This window comes from Mustela putorius, unplaced genomic scaffold (genome assembly GCF_011764305.1).
Source record: "Mustela putorius furo isolate JIRA1106 unplaced genomic scaffold, ASM1176430v1.1 tig00537243_pilon_pilon_pilon, whole genome shotgun sequence".
Taxonomy (NCBI): domain Eukaryota; kingdom Metazoa; phylum Chordata; class Mammalia; order Carnivora; family Mustelidae; genus Mustela; species Mustela putorius.
Genome location: NW_025422382.1, coordinates 383,691 through 399,080, shown reverse-complemented (window position 1 = coordinate 399,080; position 15,390 = coordinate 383,691). Strand labels below are relative to the sequence as shown.

Here is a 15,390-nt window from a genome sequence, read left to right as displayed (position 1 = left end):
TTATACCATTTTAACTGACAAAAATTAAGAAGTATGACAATTCCAGAGCTTTGGGTGGTGGCCGCTGCTGACTCTGCCTTCCCTTCGGAGAGGGCAATGTGGTTTGGACAGCAGCCCTGGCCCCCCGTGCCCCAAGCCTGCCACTTCTTGCCTCAGTGCCCTGACGCCACAGCAGCCCAGCCAGTGGCTCAGATGCAGCCACCAAGTGTGTGGTGGTGGGAAACGTAGCTGCAGGTCAAAGTTGCCCACCACTTGGTTAAACCAATAATTCCCAGGAGAATACATCCCCACTGCCTCTGACAATTATTCTGCCAACGTTATGGTAGATGGAAAACGGGTGAATCTGGGCTTATGGGATACAGCTAGACAATATAATGATCGATTATGTCCCTTATCCTATCCACAAACAGATGTGGTCTTAATTTGCTCTTCTCTCGTGAGCCCTGCATCATTTGAAAATGTTCAAGCATGGGTACCCTAAAATATGGCACCACTGTCCCAACACCCCTTCATCCTGGTGGAGTCAAACTTGATCTCAAGGACAATAAAGATGTGATTGAGCAACTGCAGGAGAAGAAGCCGATTCCCATCACCTAGCCATGAGGTTTGACCATCGCTAAGGACATGGGTGCTGGAAAACACTAAAGTGCTTGGCTCTCACACAGTGAGGGCTCAAGACAATGTTGGATGAAGATCTTCAGGGGTTCTCTGCCCTCCTCCAGTCAAGAAGAGGAAGAGAAAATGCCTGTTGCTGTAAATGTCTGGGCGTTTCTCCTGCCCTGTCCACCTTGGAAACTATATGCTTTGTTCAAAAATGGGAGCCTTTGCACATGGTGCCAAGTTTTTGTTACAGATTACTTTTTCCATAAAACCATTTCAAATGAATCAGTCATTTTTAGGTTTTATTTGTTTAAAGTGTAAGTATTCAAACTTTCACCTTATAGTAAAATTTAGCCCTAAAATGGCAAGCTTTCTTAAAGCCTTATTTTTCAAGAGCTCCTATTCTTGCTCGGATTAAGAGTTGCCAAAATAGCTTGTGAACTAAGTTGTACTGCTGTGCTGAAAACACTAGGCATTAAGTCATTCAAGATCTCTGTCATTAAGAACAGACTGCAGGAAAACAGTAGGCAGGGTCCTCAAAAAGTTAAACATAGAGCTACCCTATGACCCAGAAATTGCACTACTCGGTATTTACCACAAAGATACAGATGTATCTTTGAAAATAGAAAGATATCCGTGAAGAGAAGGGGCATATGCACCCCAATGTTCATAGCAGCAATGGCTACAATAGCCAAACTGTGGAAGGAGCCAAGATGCCCTTCAAAAGATGGATGGATAAAAAAGATGTGGTACCTTGGAACACTGCATCAAAAACTAATGATGTATTTTACGGTGACTAACATAACACAATAAAAAAAAAGATGTGGTCCATATATACAATGGAATATTACTCAGTCATCAGAAAGGATAATACCCATCATTTGCACTGATATGGATGGAACTGGAGGTGATTATGCTAAGTGAAATAAGTCAAGCAGAGAAAGACAATTATCATATGGTTTCACTCATATGTGGAACATAAGGAATAGCACGGAGGACCATTGGGGAAGGGAGGGAAAACTGAAGGGGGGCGGTAATCAGAGAGAGAGAAAAATAATGAGAGACTATAGACTCTGGGAAATAAACTGAAGGTTTCAGAGGGGAGAGGGTGGAGGGACAGGGTAGCTAGGTGATGGGTGTTAAGAAGGGCACGTGTTGTGATGAGCACAGGGTGTTATCCACAACTAATGAATCACTGAACACTACATCAAAAATTAATGATGTACTCTATGGTGACTAACTTAACATAATAAAGAAAAGACATGTTTATATCATAAAACCTGAAAATCACAGAAAAGAATGAAGCAGAATATACAAATCTCCTAAAACCCTAACACCTAAAGATATTTTCTGGCCACATTTGGTATAGTTCATTACCAAAAAATTCTTATTTTTATTTCTTAAGAAAAAAGAAAGAAGAGACTGCAGAGTCTCAAGTTTGGAAATGCAGACACTTCCTAACTAGTTTCTGATGAGAAAGCAGCACAGCCTCCTCCATGAAATGGTGCCATCTAGCACACCAGTAACTTACCAGCCCGCATCCATTCCCTAACACTAGACTTTACATCATAACAGAAATGAGTATAAGGACTCAAAACTCTTTAGACCAATCTTTTTTATTTGGTAGTGAAATTTTTAAAAATATTTGTTTATTTTATTTTAGGGAGTGGGGGAGGGGCAGAGGGAAAAGAGAATCTCAAGCAGACTGCATTGAATATAGAGCCCCACTCGGGGTTCGATCTCACAACCTGAGCTGAAACCAAGAGTTGAATACCCAACTCACTGCACTACTCAGGCACTCCTATAGTGAGATTTTTAAAAAAAAAAAAAAACTTAGGGTATATGCTACTACTGAGATTTTAAACAGACTTCTTACTCCACATCCCTCTGATGAAGTATCTGGTCTAGCCATGGGCGCACCGGGTGGGGTGTGTGCAGCACAGGAAGTGATCAAAGAATGAAGACAGTTATTTTGACAAAATGTGGAGGTTGATTTACACTACACTGTACACAGCATAATTAAACTGAGTAAAAGTGTCATGGATAAAATTTTAAAAGGTTAATCTCTGTCAAATGCAGTAAGTGATGAGGAAAGATTGGTATCATCATCCTTTTAGACTTTGTCATAGACCTGCTATCCCTCCTGAAATTGGACATTTAATCTTTGAACTGGTCATTTCTATAGTTGCTAACTTAGTGCTTTTCTTATAGACTCCCTTCTTACTGTCTCCCTGTATTGTAAAATCTTTCTGATAATGTATTAGAAATTTTTTTGTAGATTAGTTAAAAGTGCATTCCTGTTTCCTTGTTACTTTACTCAAAGCTAATAAGCACTTTCCTTTGTTTCCCAGTAACTAGGTACAAAAATGATGTGTTGCAACTTCACAGTTTTTGAAATATTTTAGATATTCCTAAACTATGAACTTTCTTAACATCCCTGTCTTGTCAGATCCACCATGGTACCTCGACTAAAGCTGACCCTCCTCTTTGTCTCACCCCCCTGGACACACACTTCCTGTTGCTCTGCCTAACCATCTTCCTCTGGGTCTGTGAGGTTCTGGAAACCTGTGCTCATGCTAATGAAGTTCTGTACAACTTACATACTGGCAAGAATATAAGGTTGGACCTTCAACTACTAGAACACCATTTTTTTAAATTGACAGTTGTAGAATTGTGGGATGACTTTACATAGATATTTCACTAATGCAATTAGCAGTATGTTTTGCATGTATGACTTGATTAATCCTTGAGTCATAAAAAAAAAGAAGGATAACAATTCCAAATGTTGAAAAGAATATGAAGCAACAGGATTTATCCTGCCTTACTGGTGGGAGTATAAACTGGCACAACCACTCTGGAAAACAATTATACCTATATATAAATATATATATATATATATATATATATATATATATACACACACACACACTATACCCTAGAATGCATATGATATGTGGAAGGAACCCATACAAGAATGCTCTTAGAAGTGCTATTCCTAAAAGAAAACAAACAAACAAGAGGAAACAGCCCCAAATGTCCATCAATAATAAACTGGAGAAAAAAATTTTTCATATAATCATTCCATGGAACTTACAATAGCAAAAAGGGACAAACTACAGTTACTCAATCAAAATATATTAATCTCAGTAAGCTAATCTTACTTTTATGATACCAAACTTTCCTAGACTTTTTTCCTGAAAAGAAAAAAACAAAGGGGCTTTACAATACCTGATTTCCATGAAGGTCCAGGACATCTAAGCTTTTGAGGTTCTCCAGATTTGAAATTCTCTTGATTCTGAAAAACAAAATAGAATAGAAATGGATGTATGATATTTATTGTAAATCAATACATGCTAAGGCATACATAACTCATTTTAATTTACTCTTTCTCTCCATAGATAAGTAGGCAGATATATAGAGAGCTCAGTATAGACAAATCTATATAAATATGTATGTATAGAGAGATTACATGTAATTATATATAAATATATATTATATTATATATATAAATATAAAACAAAAACATACTTCCTATTGACTTAATTATAATGTTAAAGATGCAATCTCATTGGGGGAAATGTCCCAAAGACAGGTTAAAAGTTGTATCTTTAGGCAAAAGCAATTCCACTTCCAAGAACCATAGGACAAGGCACTTATTTAAGGCGGTTCCCTTCAGAATATGATCTAAACTCCTTACCTCAGTTATCAAGCCCATAAACCTTATGGCTGCTGACTCTTCCTCCAGCCTTAATCTCCTAACATGGCTCAGGCTCTCTCTGCTCTAGCCACAGGGGCTTTCTTACTAGCTCTAACCTGACAAGATCATTTCTGCCTTGAGGTGTTTATCCTTAACTGCTCCTTCTTTCGCAACATTCTTCACCTGGAACTTAGCATCCTTCACTCTCACTTCCTATCCCTATTACTCTCTCCTTCCCCTGCTTTAATTGACTTCACTGCACCTATCTTTGCCTAAAATTATATTGTTTATGTGTTTACCTTCTTACGATCTCCTTCCTCAAACCAAATTGTGAGCTTCAACATATTCTCTACTCTATCCCCATCAGTTATAAAAGGGACTGGAACTGAGTAGGAACCCAAGAAATATTTGTTTAATGAATAAGTAAACACATACTAACTAAATGGATGAGTTTTTTATACGAGAGTATTCAGAAGAAGATTATTTATCAGAGACTAATTAGACGCCACTTAAATGTTTTCTACTGGACCTGCTCAGTTTCTGAATACTTGGAATTTCTGATTTGCCATCTTGTGAGAAGCTTAAACTAAAAAAAATTTATCTCTAAAATGCCTTCTCTTATATCCCTAAATGATTAGGGCCCACCCATTGTCTCCCTCATTCCTATCTTTTCTGGCTACCTTACCCATCCAACTGCCTCCAACTGGACAGTTCAAACAAAACAAAACAAAAACTATTTCCCTCTCCTACAGATCCTACTTTCTCCAACTGCCATAATTCAGTAGCGGGAAAGGAGCAATGGCAAAGAAAGGGCAGAAATGAAGCCCATGTAATCTACCTTGATCATCATCAGCCTATCACTATTTATTTCTGCTGTCAGTGCTTACTGCCTCAAAGAACCATTTCCACCTTCCTAAACGGTTCTAGAACCTGGATCATTCCTTGAAATTTCATACATGCTGATCGCCACACAAACACAATGCCAGTTTAAACTTCGAGAATTTCCATCTCCATGTGACCTAAGCCATCTTACATCATTGACAAACCCAGAATTTTATCACTATAACCAATTTAATTCAATTGGGTGTATAAAAATATTTATCATACACCTACTATGGCTCATCACAATGTGACAACAGTTTTTCTCTCCTCTCTCTCTCTCTCTCTCTCTCACATACACACACAACCATACCACTACCCCCATCTTATCTTTTGTTCTTCCTATCCCTATTTTTCCTTAGTATTTTATTTTATTTTATTTTTTAAAGATTTTATTGGGTTTTTTCCCAGAAAAAGAGAGAGAGAGAGCACAAGCAGGGGGGGCAGCAGGCAGAGGGAGAAGCAGGCTCCGCACTGAGCAGGGAGCTCAACATGGGACTCAATCCCAGGACCCGGGGATCATGACCTGAGCTGAAGGCAGATGCTTAACCGACTAAGCCACCCAGGTGTCCCTTTCCTTAGTATTTTGAAAGAATTTCTCAAGTTTATCCCACACTATCAGATAGGAAAACAGACAAAACTGTTAATATAGTTGTTCTTCACCTGCTTTGCTCTTGAAATACCTAGAACAGTTGGAGAAAATTAATATACCCTAATAATATGGCTTAGGAAAGAGTGATGCTCTCTAACAGCAATCTGATCTCCCAGCTATTAGAGAGACTTATACGCAACTCCTTGATACTACCAAGCTCACATTCCCTAAAACAGTAGTTCTCAAACTTCCCTGAATATCACAATCATCTGCAGGGCTGGCTAAATTATATGTTGCTGAGCTCCCTCCAGAGTTTCTGGGACTGGGTCTAAACATTTGCATTTCTAACATGTTCCTGGGTGGTGCTGATGCGGCTGGGCCAGAGATCACATTTTGAGAATTATTATCCTTAAAATATGACCTCTTTCATCAAATCTCAACTTTCCTTTCATATGAGTTTCATGATGACGAACTCACCTACTTAGAAAATACTAAAGCATATTCTAAGGAAATAACCAGAGACGCAGACAAAGATTTATGGATGAGGATAGTTATTGCAGCATTATCACAGCAAAAAAAAAAAAAAAAAGGAGAGAGAGGGACACGATGTAAATGTCTAACACATGGGAAATATTAAATAAGTTATTACACATCTGTCTATATTACATAACACTTAAAATATATTTTCAAAAATGTGTTTTTTCAAAGAACATTTAATGATATGGGAAGATGTAAATAATAAAATATATTCAAGTGAAAAACACATGGTATAAAAACCAATTTTATAAACTATGATATGGTGAGTATAGAAGAAAGAGTGCTGGGGTCTGGGTGGTTCAGTGGGTTAAAGCCTCTGCCTTCGGCGTAGGTCATGATCTCAGAGTCCTGGGATCAAGTCCCACATAGGGCTCCCTGCTCAGCAGAGTCTGCTTCTCCTTCTACCCCTTCCCTCTGCTTATGATCTCTCTTTCTCTCAAATAAATAAAATCTTTGAGAAAGAAGAAGAAAGAGTACTACTCAGCATAGATAACCAAAATTTGGAAATAAGGCAAAGGAGTGAGTGCATGTCCTTTCAGTTCATATCAGAGCACTGTGAACAAGCCTATCTAAGGATCATCTAACTATTTACTAGTGATTATAGCCCAAACTCTGTAATGTTATATACCAACATTACATAATAATTACATTGGCCTGTAATTACATTTGTCTGAGAATTTTACTTTTAACATTTTGAAAATTATACATGGGGGATAGAGACTGTCTCAGCCTAAAGTTTTCTGATTTGGAGGATCAATGCATTCTGTTTCTGTATTTATCAGAAACTGGGCAGTTTTAAGGTACTTCAATCATATAGACCTTCATGTACAGTAAGTTTTCCCACAGAATTCCACCAGGGCCTCACATACCGTTAAGCTATCCAGTAAAAACTACCTATATATTGGGACTTCAAGCATTCTTTTAGCTTTGACACATAGTGGCTATATTATTCTCACTTCAGATTTGGATTGCCCAGGAAAGGGCATAGGGAAAAAAATAGGTAAGTCACTTGGTGTCAGTGAAACCCAAGACCAACCAAACATCTTGGTGTCTTGTCTTCATGAACTACCTTTACCATAGATTCCTTCCTTATCCCCAGCACCTGAAATGACCTAAGAAAAAGATCCAGTTCTAAAGAATTCAGAGGCAGATGAAGGTATCAGTTGGCCAGGAGACCACTGGTCAGATTAGGTATTGATCTGAGGAACCTGCTAAATCCTAGTCAGTTCTCAATATGACCTGAAAGATGTTTTTTAAAAGGAAGTTCTCCCATTAAATGGACTAAAATTAGGAAAAGACAAGCTCACCAATCACACCAGCACTTACAGATCCCCAGGCATGCATCAGAAACCACCTCTGCAGGCTACATTATGACAATGAGACCTGCATAAGGACCCCACTGCAGAATCTATATGAAGGCTAGGCTTTTCAGGTGTTAGAGACAAATCCTTAAGTGGAAACCTTCAAAAAAGCAACCAGAAAGGAATATGGAATCCCAGAGCCTGGTGGAGATTTGGGATCTATAGTTCTGGGTGATCAGAAAAAAATGCAAAGAAGTTCTGCCTGTTAGTCTGTGATCCTGAGGGCTCCAGAAGCTCTCACAAGGACAAACAGGAACACAGAAAGCAGAAGAGTGAGATGGCAAGAACTTCAGCAGCACAGTGGTACAGAGGGGCTGGTTGTTCTTCGGTAACAACGTAAACCTCACATACAGAATATGAGCACAGGTGTTCTAGCTTTGGGATAGAAATCTTTGTTGGAGCTGCTTGAACTTGGAGGAATATGGTAGCCCTGGATATTAACATCTGGTTCCACTGTCTTGGACTAAAGATGGTGCTGCTTTGCAAAGTGAGAGGGAGAAAACTTCCTGGACTCGCCCAGCAGGGGGCAACAGTTCATCCTAAAGGAACCTGGGGAGACAGGGTAGCAAATGAGCTCCTCTCTTCTGGAGCATTTCTCAGCTAGATTTGCCTGAAGTTCACTAAAGGTCTGCCTCAGGTTAGATATGGATCTTCAAAGCTCACAGAGCTGACCCAGGAACAGGAGGTAGATTTGCATTGTTCTGATACTTCAGAAATACGCATTTGGGGAGAATATGGAAACTTGTTTTTCTGACTTTCTTTTTTATTCGAGCACACTAACAGCTCTAAAATTGCTGAAAGGTTGTTTTCTTTATGTGAAAAATAAAGTAAAATATGACCAAACACAAACAAAACAAACAAAAAGATGAAGTAGAATGAGGAAGAAGAGACTGCATTAGATTGCTTTTACTTGACCAAGGTAAGGATAGAGAAAACAGCATTAGGCCCCTTAGACTTGGAGGAGCAAAGAGAACTCTGGCAAGGTCATAAGCTCAGATGGACTGGTGTCCTTGAGCCACAAATTATTATTTTTTTTTAAAGAGTTTTTTTTTTTTTAAGATTTTATTTATTTATTTGACAGAGATCACAAGTAGGGAGGCAGGCAGAGAGAGAGGAGAAAGCAGGCTCCCCACTGAGCAGAGAGCCTGATGTGGGGCTCAATCCCAGGACGCTGGGATCACGAGCTGAGCCGAAGGCAGAGGCTTTAACCCACTGAGCCACCCAGGTGCCCCGAGCCACAAATTATTTTTAAAAAAACTTTAAAAGGCCATTTCCAAGAAGCCTAAGAAGCTGCAAAGTAGAAGCAGGAAGAAAAGTAGACTGAGAGTTGAGTTAAAACACTGGGACCCAGGAGAAGCTCTTAGATACTATGTTTAAAACTAGCAAAGGAGAGGAGCACCTGGGTGGCTCAGGTCACAATCCCAGGGTCCTGGGATCAAGCCCTGCATCGGGCTCTCTGCTCCGAGACTGCTTCCTCCTCTCTCTCTGCCTGCCTCTCTGCCTACTTGTGATCTCAGTCTGTCAAATAAATAAATAAAATCTTAAAAAAAAAAAAACAAAACTAGCAAAGGAGATTAAAAATGCTACAAGGAAATACTCCAGGCCTGAAAAGAAGGCATAAAAGCAACTGTGCTAAAGAATAAATATAAACAAATAAAAAACTCCAAGGATCAGGAACTAGTTAAGAAATCTGTGGGAGAGAGAACAGGGAGCAGCACCTTGAAGGTAATGCTTTAAATGTATGAAAAGCTGACTTCTTACTTACTAAATTGCCCCACTGGGGTACTCCTACGGTGTACAGTTTATACACATCTAACCTTGCAAAGTCCCTTTACATCTCCATTTCTTCATCTATGAAATGAGAGAACTGGTCTCTGAGGTCAATTATGCTCTAAGACTCCATACTCCTATAATTTCCCCAAATTCCCTCCAGCTACCATAATGCTCAGTTTAACGCTTGAACCAAGGATAGCTGATAAACTACATTGCTGGGAACTTTCAAGAAACCACAGGGAACAGACAAGAGCCTAGGATTCTGGGGCATGATCTTGGAAAAAGTTCCTTATGTTACCACTGGCCAGTGAGAATAAAGAGGAAATTCAAGATCCATGCTATATCAGTGAGGAGGTGGGAGGGAGTGGAACTGAGGATAATACTGGGGATAATACCATATCTAAAATTCATCATTTGAGAATATAAAAATCATTTTTGGAGTTCACTAAATAGTCTTTCTTTGTAGACACAAAGCCATCTAGCAAAACAGAATGGAGAGAAAACTCATAGACGAGTATCAAGGAAATTAGTCAGAAATTGTGTAATTGCACTACATAATAGAGCCTTACAAAAAGAACTGAGCAAGTTCATATAGGATGTAATATTAAATATATACCAAAAACACCATCTGAACAAGAATTAATCAGTGATGTGACAAACATGAAATACCAAATATCTACCCCAGCCAAGCACTGGGAGGAACCATAGGTGAAACACACATAAGCCTAAAGTGAGTACACACACTTACAAGATAGCCCAAGAAAACATAAAGTTAAGGTCAAAGTCTGCTATTTACTTTCACCTAAGATATGGCACTGGGAAGCAATGGAAATAATAAAATACATATTCAATAAATATTATTTGGTTTGACTCTCAAATTGAATCTCATAAAATAAATATGGCTGAATCTTAATTCATTCAAATAATCTTACCAAATTTTAGTCAATTTATATCTTTTTTCAATCTATCAGTTTCTTAAGAGTATCTAAACACCAGAAGTCTCAACATTAGCTCTAAGTAAATAAACAAATCTATTATTCTATAAAGATTACCTGTTTTTCCCCAGCAGAAGGACACGGAGGGATCTCAGAGTAGAAAGCCCACTGATTTCTTCAATTTGGTTATCATATAAATCCAAGAATATTAGCCTCTGTAGATTAGAAATATTTTGGATCCGAGTTATAAAATTGTGTTGGAAGTTCAACAAACGAAGGTGTTCTTCTCCATCAATGATAGGACACACAGTCAGCTTTTGCCTAGAAAACATTTTAAAAAGTGAATAAAGTTTCAATGTGACAACATGCTTCCTCTTTTTATTACAAATATTATTAATAGTATATTTGTGCTCCCACACTGTTAGGAGAAAAAAAAGATGAAAAGCACCACTTCTTGCCTCCAGGAACTGAGTATCCTAGACCTAATTGTAAATCATTTCTATTAAAGACAATATACTTCAACAAGGGCAATTATGAAAATTAAGTCTAAGCTCTCATTTTATTAAAAAAAATCTCCAATATAGATTACTTCACATAAAATTGGCTTAACACCACAAAACACTCAATGTAACTACCTTCTGAAAATTGAAATTATTCAAAGAGCCATGTCACATAACGCAATAGAGGCCCTTGCCATCAAGTCACTGATACAAAGACTGCCCAGGCAACTAAGTCACTGGAGAAAAAAACCACAACAATTTATACACAGATCTCTCACAAAATAAGACTCTTAAGCTGGATGACATGTTAGGAAAAGCGAGAAATTCAGCCACTTACAGTTCACTTTGATGGAAACAATTTTACCCTGAAATCCATTAATAGGAAGGCAGTCCTTATAACACATATTCCCAGAAGCTTAGATTTTAAGAATGTTTACATGTTCAACATTAACTTTAGACTTTTCAGAACAGTTAGTATGCTATAGGATAGGATGAAACCTTACTAATATGAGCTTTCAGCTATATCTGAAACACGAAAGCCTCTATTATGCAAAAAGTTATGTCTTACATGTGAAGTAAATACGTACAGGGCTCTAAGAATTCCACTACTATAATGGCCAGAGAGGAGTGATTCCACTCTGAGGTTTTCAACAGTGTGCAAGGAAAAGGTCGCTGCTTTGATCAGTGTGTGGACAACTCTAATGGAGAGGCTGACTAGAACTATTTTCTTTTAGTAAAAATCAAGCAAATATAACCTTTAAAGAAAATTAATCAGAATTCTACAAGCATGAGTGAATTTGTGAATGGGATCAGAATCGTCCTCATTTATAGAGAAAATGTGATTAGAACAAAGAAACGACTGAATACAAACGGTTGACAAAGATACGATGTTTAAAAACACAGACCCTGGAAAAAATTGGTTTATAATAGAAGAAAAAGTAAAACATAATGGACAATAGTTGAATTGTTTTAATGTGTACTTAGTATTTAGAATTCATTTCATGCATTCAATACTATCACATTTCTTCCTTCTCTTATAACTTATAAATTAATATATGACAAGTATTCTAGTTTAAAATTTATATATTTATCAGCTTAGACAAAAACTTTGTCTCATTTTTCCTGCTTCAGTCTTCCTGTTTCTCAATTAAACTTACCAATACCCCCAGCTTCTAGCTCATCCAATTTCTGAGTCAGTCATCACCGAGAACAGAAAATAAATAATCTCGGACCTCCCTCTCATATAAGTTACTATAGCTTGAAATAAAGTCACTTTCTCAGATTCTAAATCGAGTGACTAAGACCCAAGTCTCACTTGTCTTGAAACTCGACTTAGTTGGGTGACTAAGACCCAAGCTCACTTGTCCACCTCCTGAACCCCTAAGTTCCTGCCATGTAGTAAAATAAGCAAACACACACACACAATGAGCCAGAGCTTTCTCAGGGCAGGGGCAGTATTCTGGCTACAAAATCCCTGAGTTGCTACACTTCGGCCCTAATACCAGATGTATATTGGACAATACCTGTGCCTCCGTATTTCCTACTTGATGCTGAAACACCAATACTACGAAACTGTCCTGAGAGTTAGCGCCCTCTGCTCCGCCTACAATACAACACACTGCACCCTCGAGAGAGATTTTCCCAACTATACACAAAGATGGTCTAAGACAATTCACTGTCAGGTGTGCAATGCTAATGTAAGAAGTTGGCTTAACAATTTGTTCTTGAATGGGGGTGCCTTGGTGGCTCACTCGGTTAAGCATTTGCCTTAGGCTCAGATCATGATCCTGGAGTCCCAGGATCAAGCCCCATTGTACAGCTCTGGAGAGTCTGCTTCTTCCCCTCGCTCTGCCCCTGCTCCACTTCTCTCTCTCTTGCTCACTCTTTGTCTCTCAAATAAATAAATAAAATATTCAAACAAAAACTGCTCTTGGAAAGGCACTGCTAAGCTAAAGGTATGCATAACAGTGATGGTTTTCCTAGACTGGTTATAGCACTAAGATAGGATAGGGATGTTCATCCACCATTCTATTGTCAGGGGCTTCTTAGATTTATTTTCGTTTTATTTTTTATTTACATTCAATTTAGGTAACATACAGCATATTATTAGTTTCAGGGACAGAATTTAGTGATTCATTAGTCTTATATAACAGCCAGGGCTCATTATATCAAGTGTCCTCCTTAATGCCCATCAGTCAATTACCCCTGCCCCCCACCAACCTCCCCTCCAGCAGCCCTCAGTTTGTTTGTTCTCTATAATTAAGAGTCTCTTAATGGTTTGTCTCCTTCTCTGTTTTCCTCTTATTTTATTTTTCTTTCCCTTCCCCTATGTTCACCTGTTTCATTTCCTAAATCCCACATAGGAGTGAAACCATATGGTATTTGTCTTTCTCTGACTGACTTATTTGGCTTAGCATAATACATTTTAGTTCCATTCAAGTCATTGCAAATGGCAAGATTTCATTCTTTTTGATGGCTGAGTAATATTCCATCATATATAGAGAGATAGATATAGATATATAGATATAGATACGCACACACACATAAAATATTCCATATATATAGATATAGATAGATATATACCACATCTTTATCCATTCATCTGTTGATTGATATCTGCGCCCTTTCTATAATTTGGCTATTGTGGACATTGCTGCTATGAACATTGGGGTGCATGTGTCCCTTTGAATCACTATGTTTGTTTCCTTTGGGTAAATACCTAGTAGTGCAATAGCTGAGTCATAGGGTAGCCCTATTTTTAGCTTTTTGAGGAACCTGCATACTGTTTTTCCAGAGTGGCTATACCAGGACAGGGTAAAGAGGGTTAAAGGGCTTCCTAGATTTATAGCCAGGGATCAAATCTTAAATATATTCATCCGTTCAAAATGTTTTAGTCTCTTTTGTCCCAGGCTCTGTTCTAGGTGCTCAGGACACAAAACTGAAAAACTCTCCCAGTGTTTGGGGAGATTATATTCCAGTAGGAGGAGACAAAGGATCAACTTGATAAGTAAAATACTACAAATGTTGGAGGGTGATACATGCTAAGAAGAAAAATGAGGCAGAGAAGGGGGTTGGGGAGTGTCAAGGTGGAAGGGATGTAGCTCTGGAGATGATGGCTCAGGAAGGTCATCCCTGACATGATGACATTTGAGTAAAGACCTGAAGGAGATTAGGGAGTAAGCCTACAGATATGTGGGGGAACAGCATTCTTTGCAAAGAGAACATCGAGTGCAGAAGTTCTGAGGTGTAAGCATGCTTGCTGTATTCAAGTGGCACCAAGGAGGCAGGTGTAACTTCAGCAAAGTGAATGAAGGAGAAATGAGTTCAGGCCAGTGAGGCAACAGGAACTCAGTACAAGAGGGCCCAAAAGGACCCATATGAGGACTATACTGTAAGTTTTTCTATCCTAAAGTCCATTTTAATCCATGTCATAGTCTAGAATTGCTATACTACTCTTTCAGGGTATAGGTAAGCTCTGTTACATTACACAGCTATAAAATCCCACCCCACACTCCTGAAAGGATAAATAAAAAATTGGAACAGTGATAATACCTATGTGGGAGAACTGGGGAGCTAGAGAGCAAGAAAAGAGAGAAAGCCTTTTCTATCTTTCCAATCTTGTAATTTATGTATTATCTGGTCAAAAAAAAAAGAAAAGAAATTGTCCTCACCTTTCTAGGGTCAACCTGTCTGAGTAAAGAATTTTCTCTTCAGAAGAACGTTGCAGAATGGGGAATGATGGCATTGATGAGCTCGCCAGATGGATATGATCACCTATTGAAAAGGATATACAAATTACTTGATTAAGGAAAAAAAAAAAAAACCTTTAAAATCTTGAAACTAAAGTCACCTTATATTTGGAGAACTTTGGCACCTACAAATATCTTTTCTGGAAACTACAATTTCCATACCTCTCTACACTTAAAATTAATTCCTACATTTGAGTTTCTTTCCTCCTCAACCCTAAAACTACATGTTCTGTATATACCAAATAATTTTTCCCTTGCCCTATAGATTGGTTGAAAGTACAGAACTACTCTAGTACTATCTTTACCCCGTTATAAGGCTGACTCCTAATACTGAAGTTTAAGTTTCTTAAAGCTGAGATGATAGTCCCTTATTACCAGATACATTTGGGCCAGCACTATGACAGCCCTGCCGGATTCTGGACTTTGAAGGTGTCTGAATGGAAGAATCTCCAAATGCTGATAAGGAGCTCATGGTAGTTTTCATTTCCAGCCCACATAGTTCTGTCACGTTTGTTGTGGATGAGATGCATGATGATTTATTACGAGGCGAAGGGCTTATTACTCTTCCATCTCCTTCAAAATATCAAAAAGTTTATCACAAAGCTACACAATACATGACTTTCCTACTGGAAATACAGAGAAAGTAGTTTTGGATAGCAGATGTATCACTTTTTTTTTTTTTGTATGTTCAGCCACTATTAGTAGAAAATATTGTAGAGACCAATGGATATGGCCAAATATTGTTCATTTTTAGTTAATTAGGCTCT

General features: G+C 38.3%; 1 protein-coding gene across 2 annotated transcripts in view; it reads right to left on the bottom strand.

The window, feature by feature from the left end:
- LRRC49 (leucine rich repeat containing 49) overlaps positions 1-15,390 on the bottom strand; it is a 160,745-nt gene that overhangs the window by 137,467 nt on the left and 7,888 nt on the right. Inside the window, exons 4-7 of one of the 2 annotated variants that reach the window (XM_013059344.2) lie at positions 14,999-15,196; positions 14,546-14,648; positions 10,492-10,695; positions 3,829-3,895 (exon numbers count right to left, since the gene is read on the bottom strand). In XM_013059344.2, coding sequence (XP_012914798.1) covers positions 3,829-3,895; positions 10,492-10,695; positions 14,546-14,648; positions 14,999-15,196 — 572 coding nt within the window. The remainder of the gene's footprint in view (positions 1-3,828; positions 3,896-10,491; positions 10,696-14,545; positions 14,649-14,998; positions 15,197-15,390) is intronic. The other variant, XM_004758321.3, reaches the window with a different exon arrangement.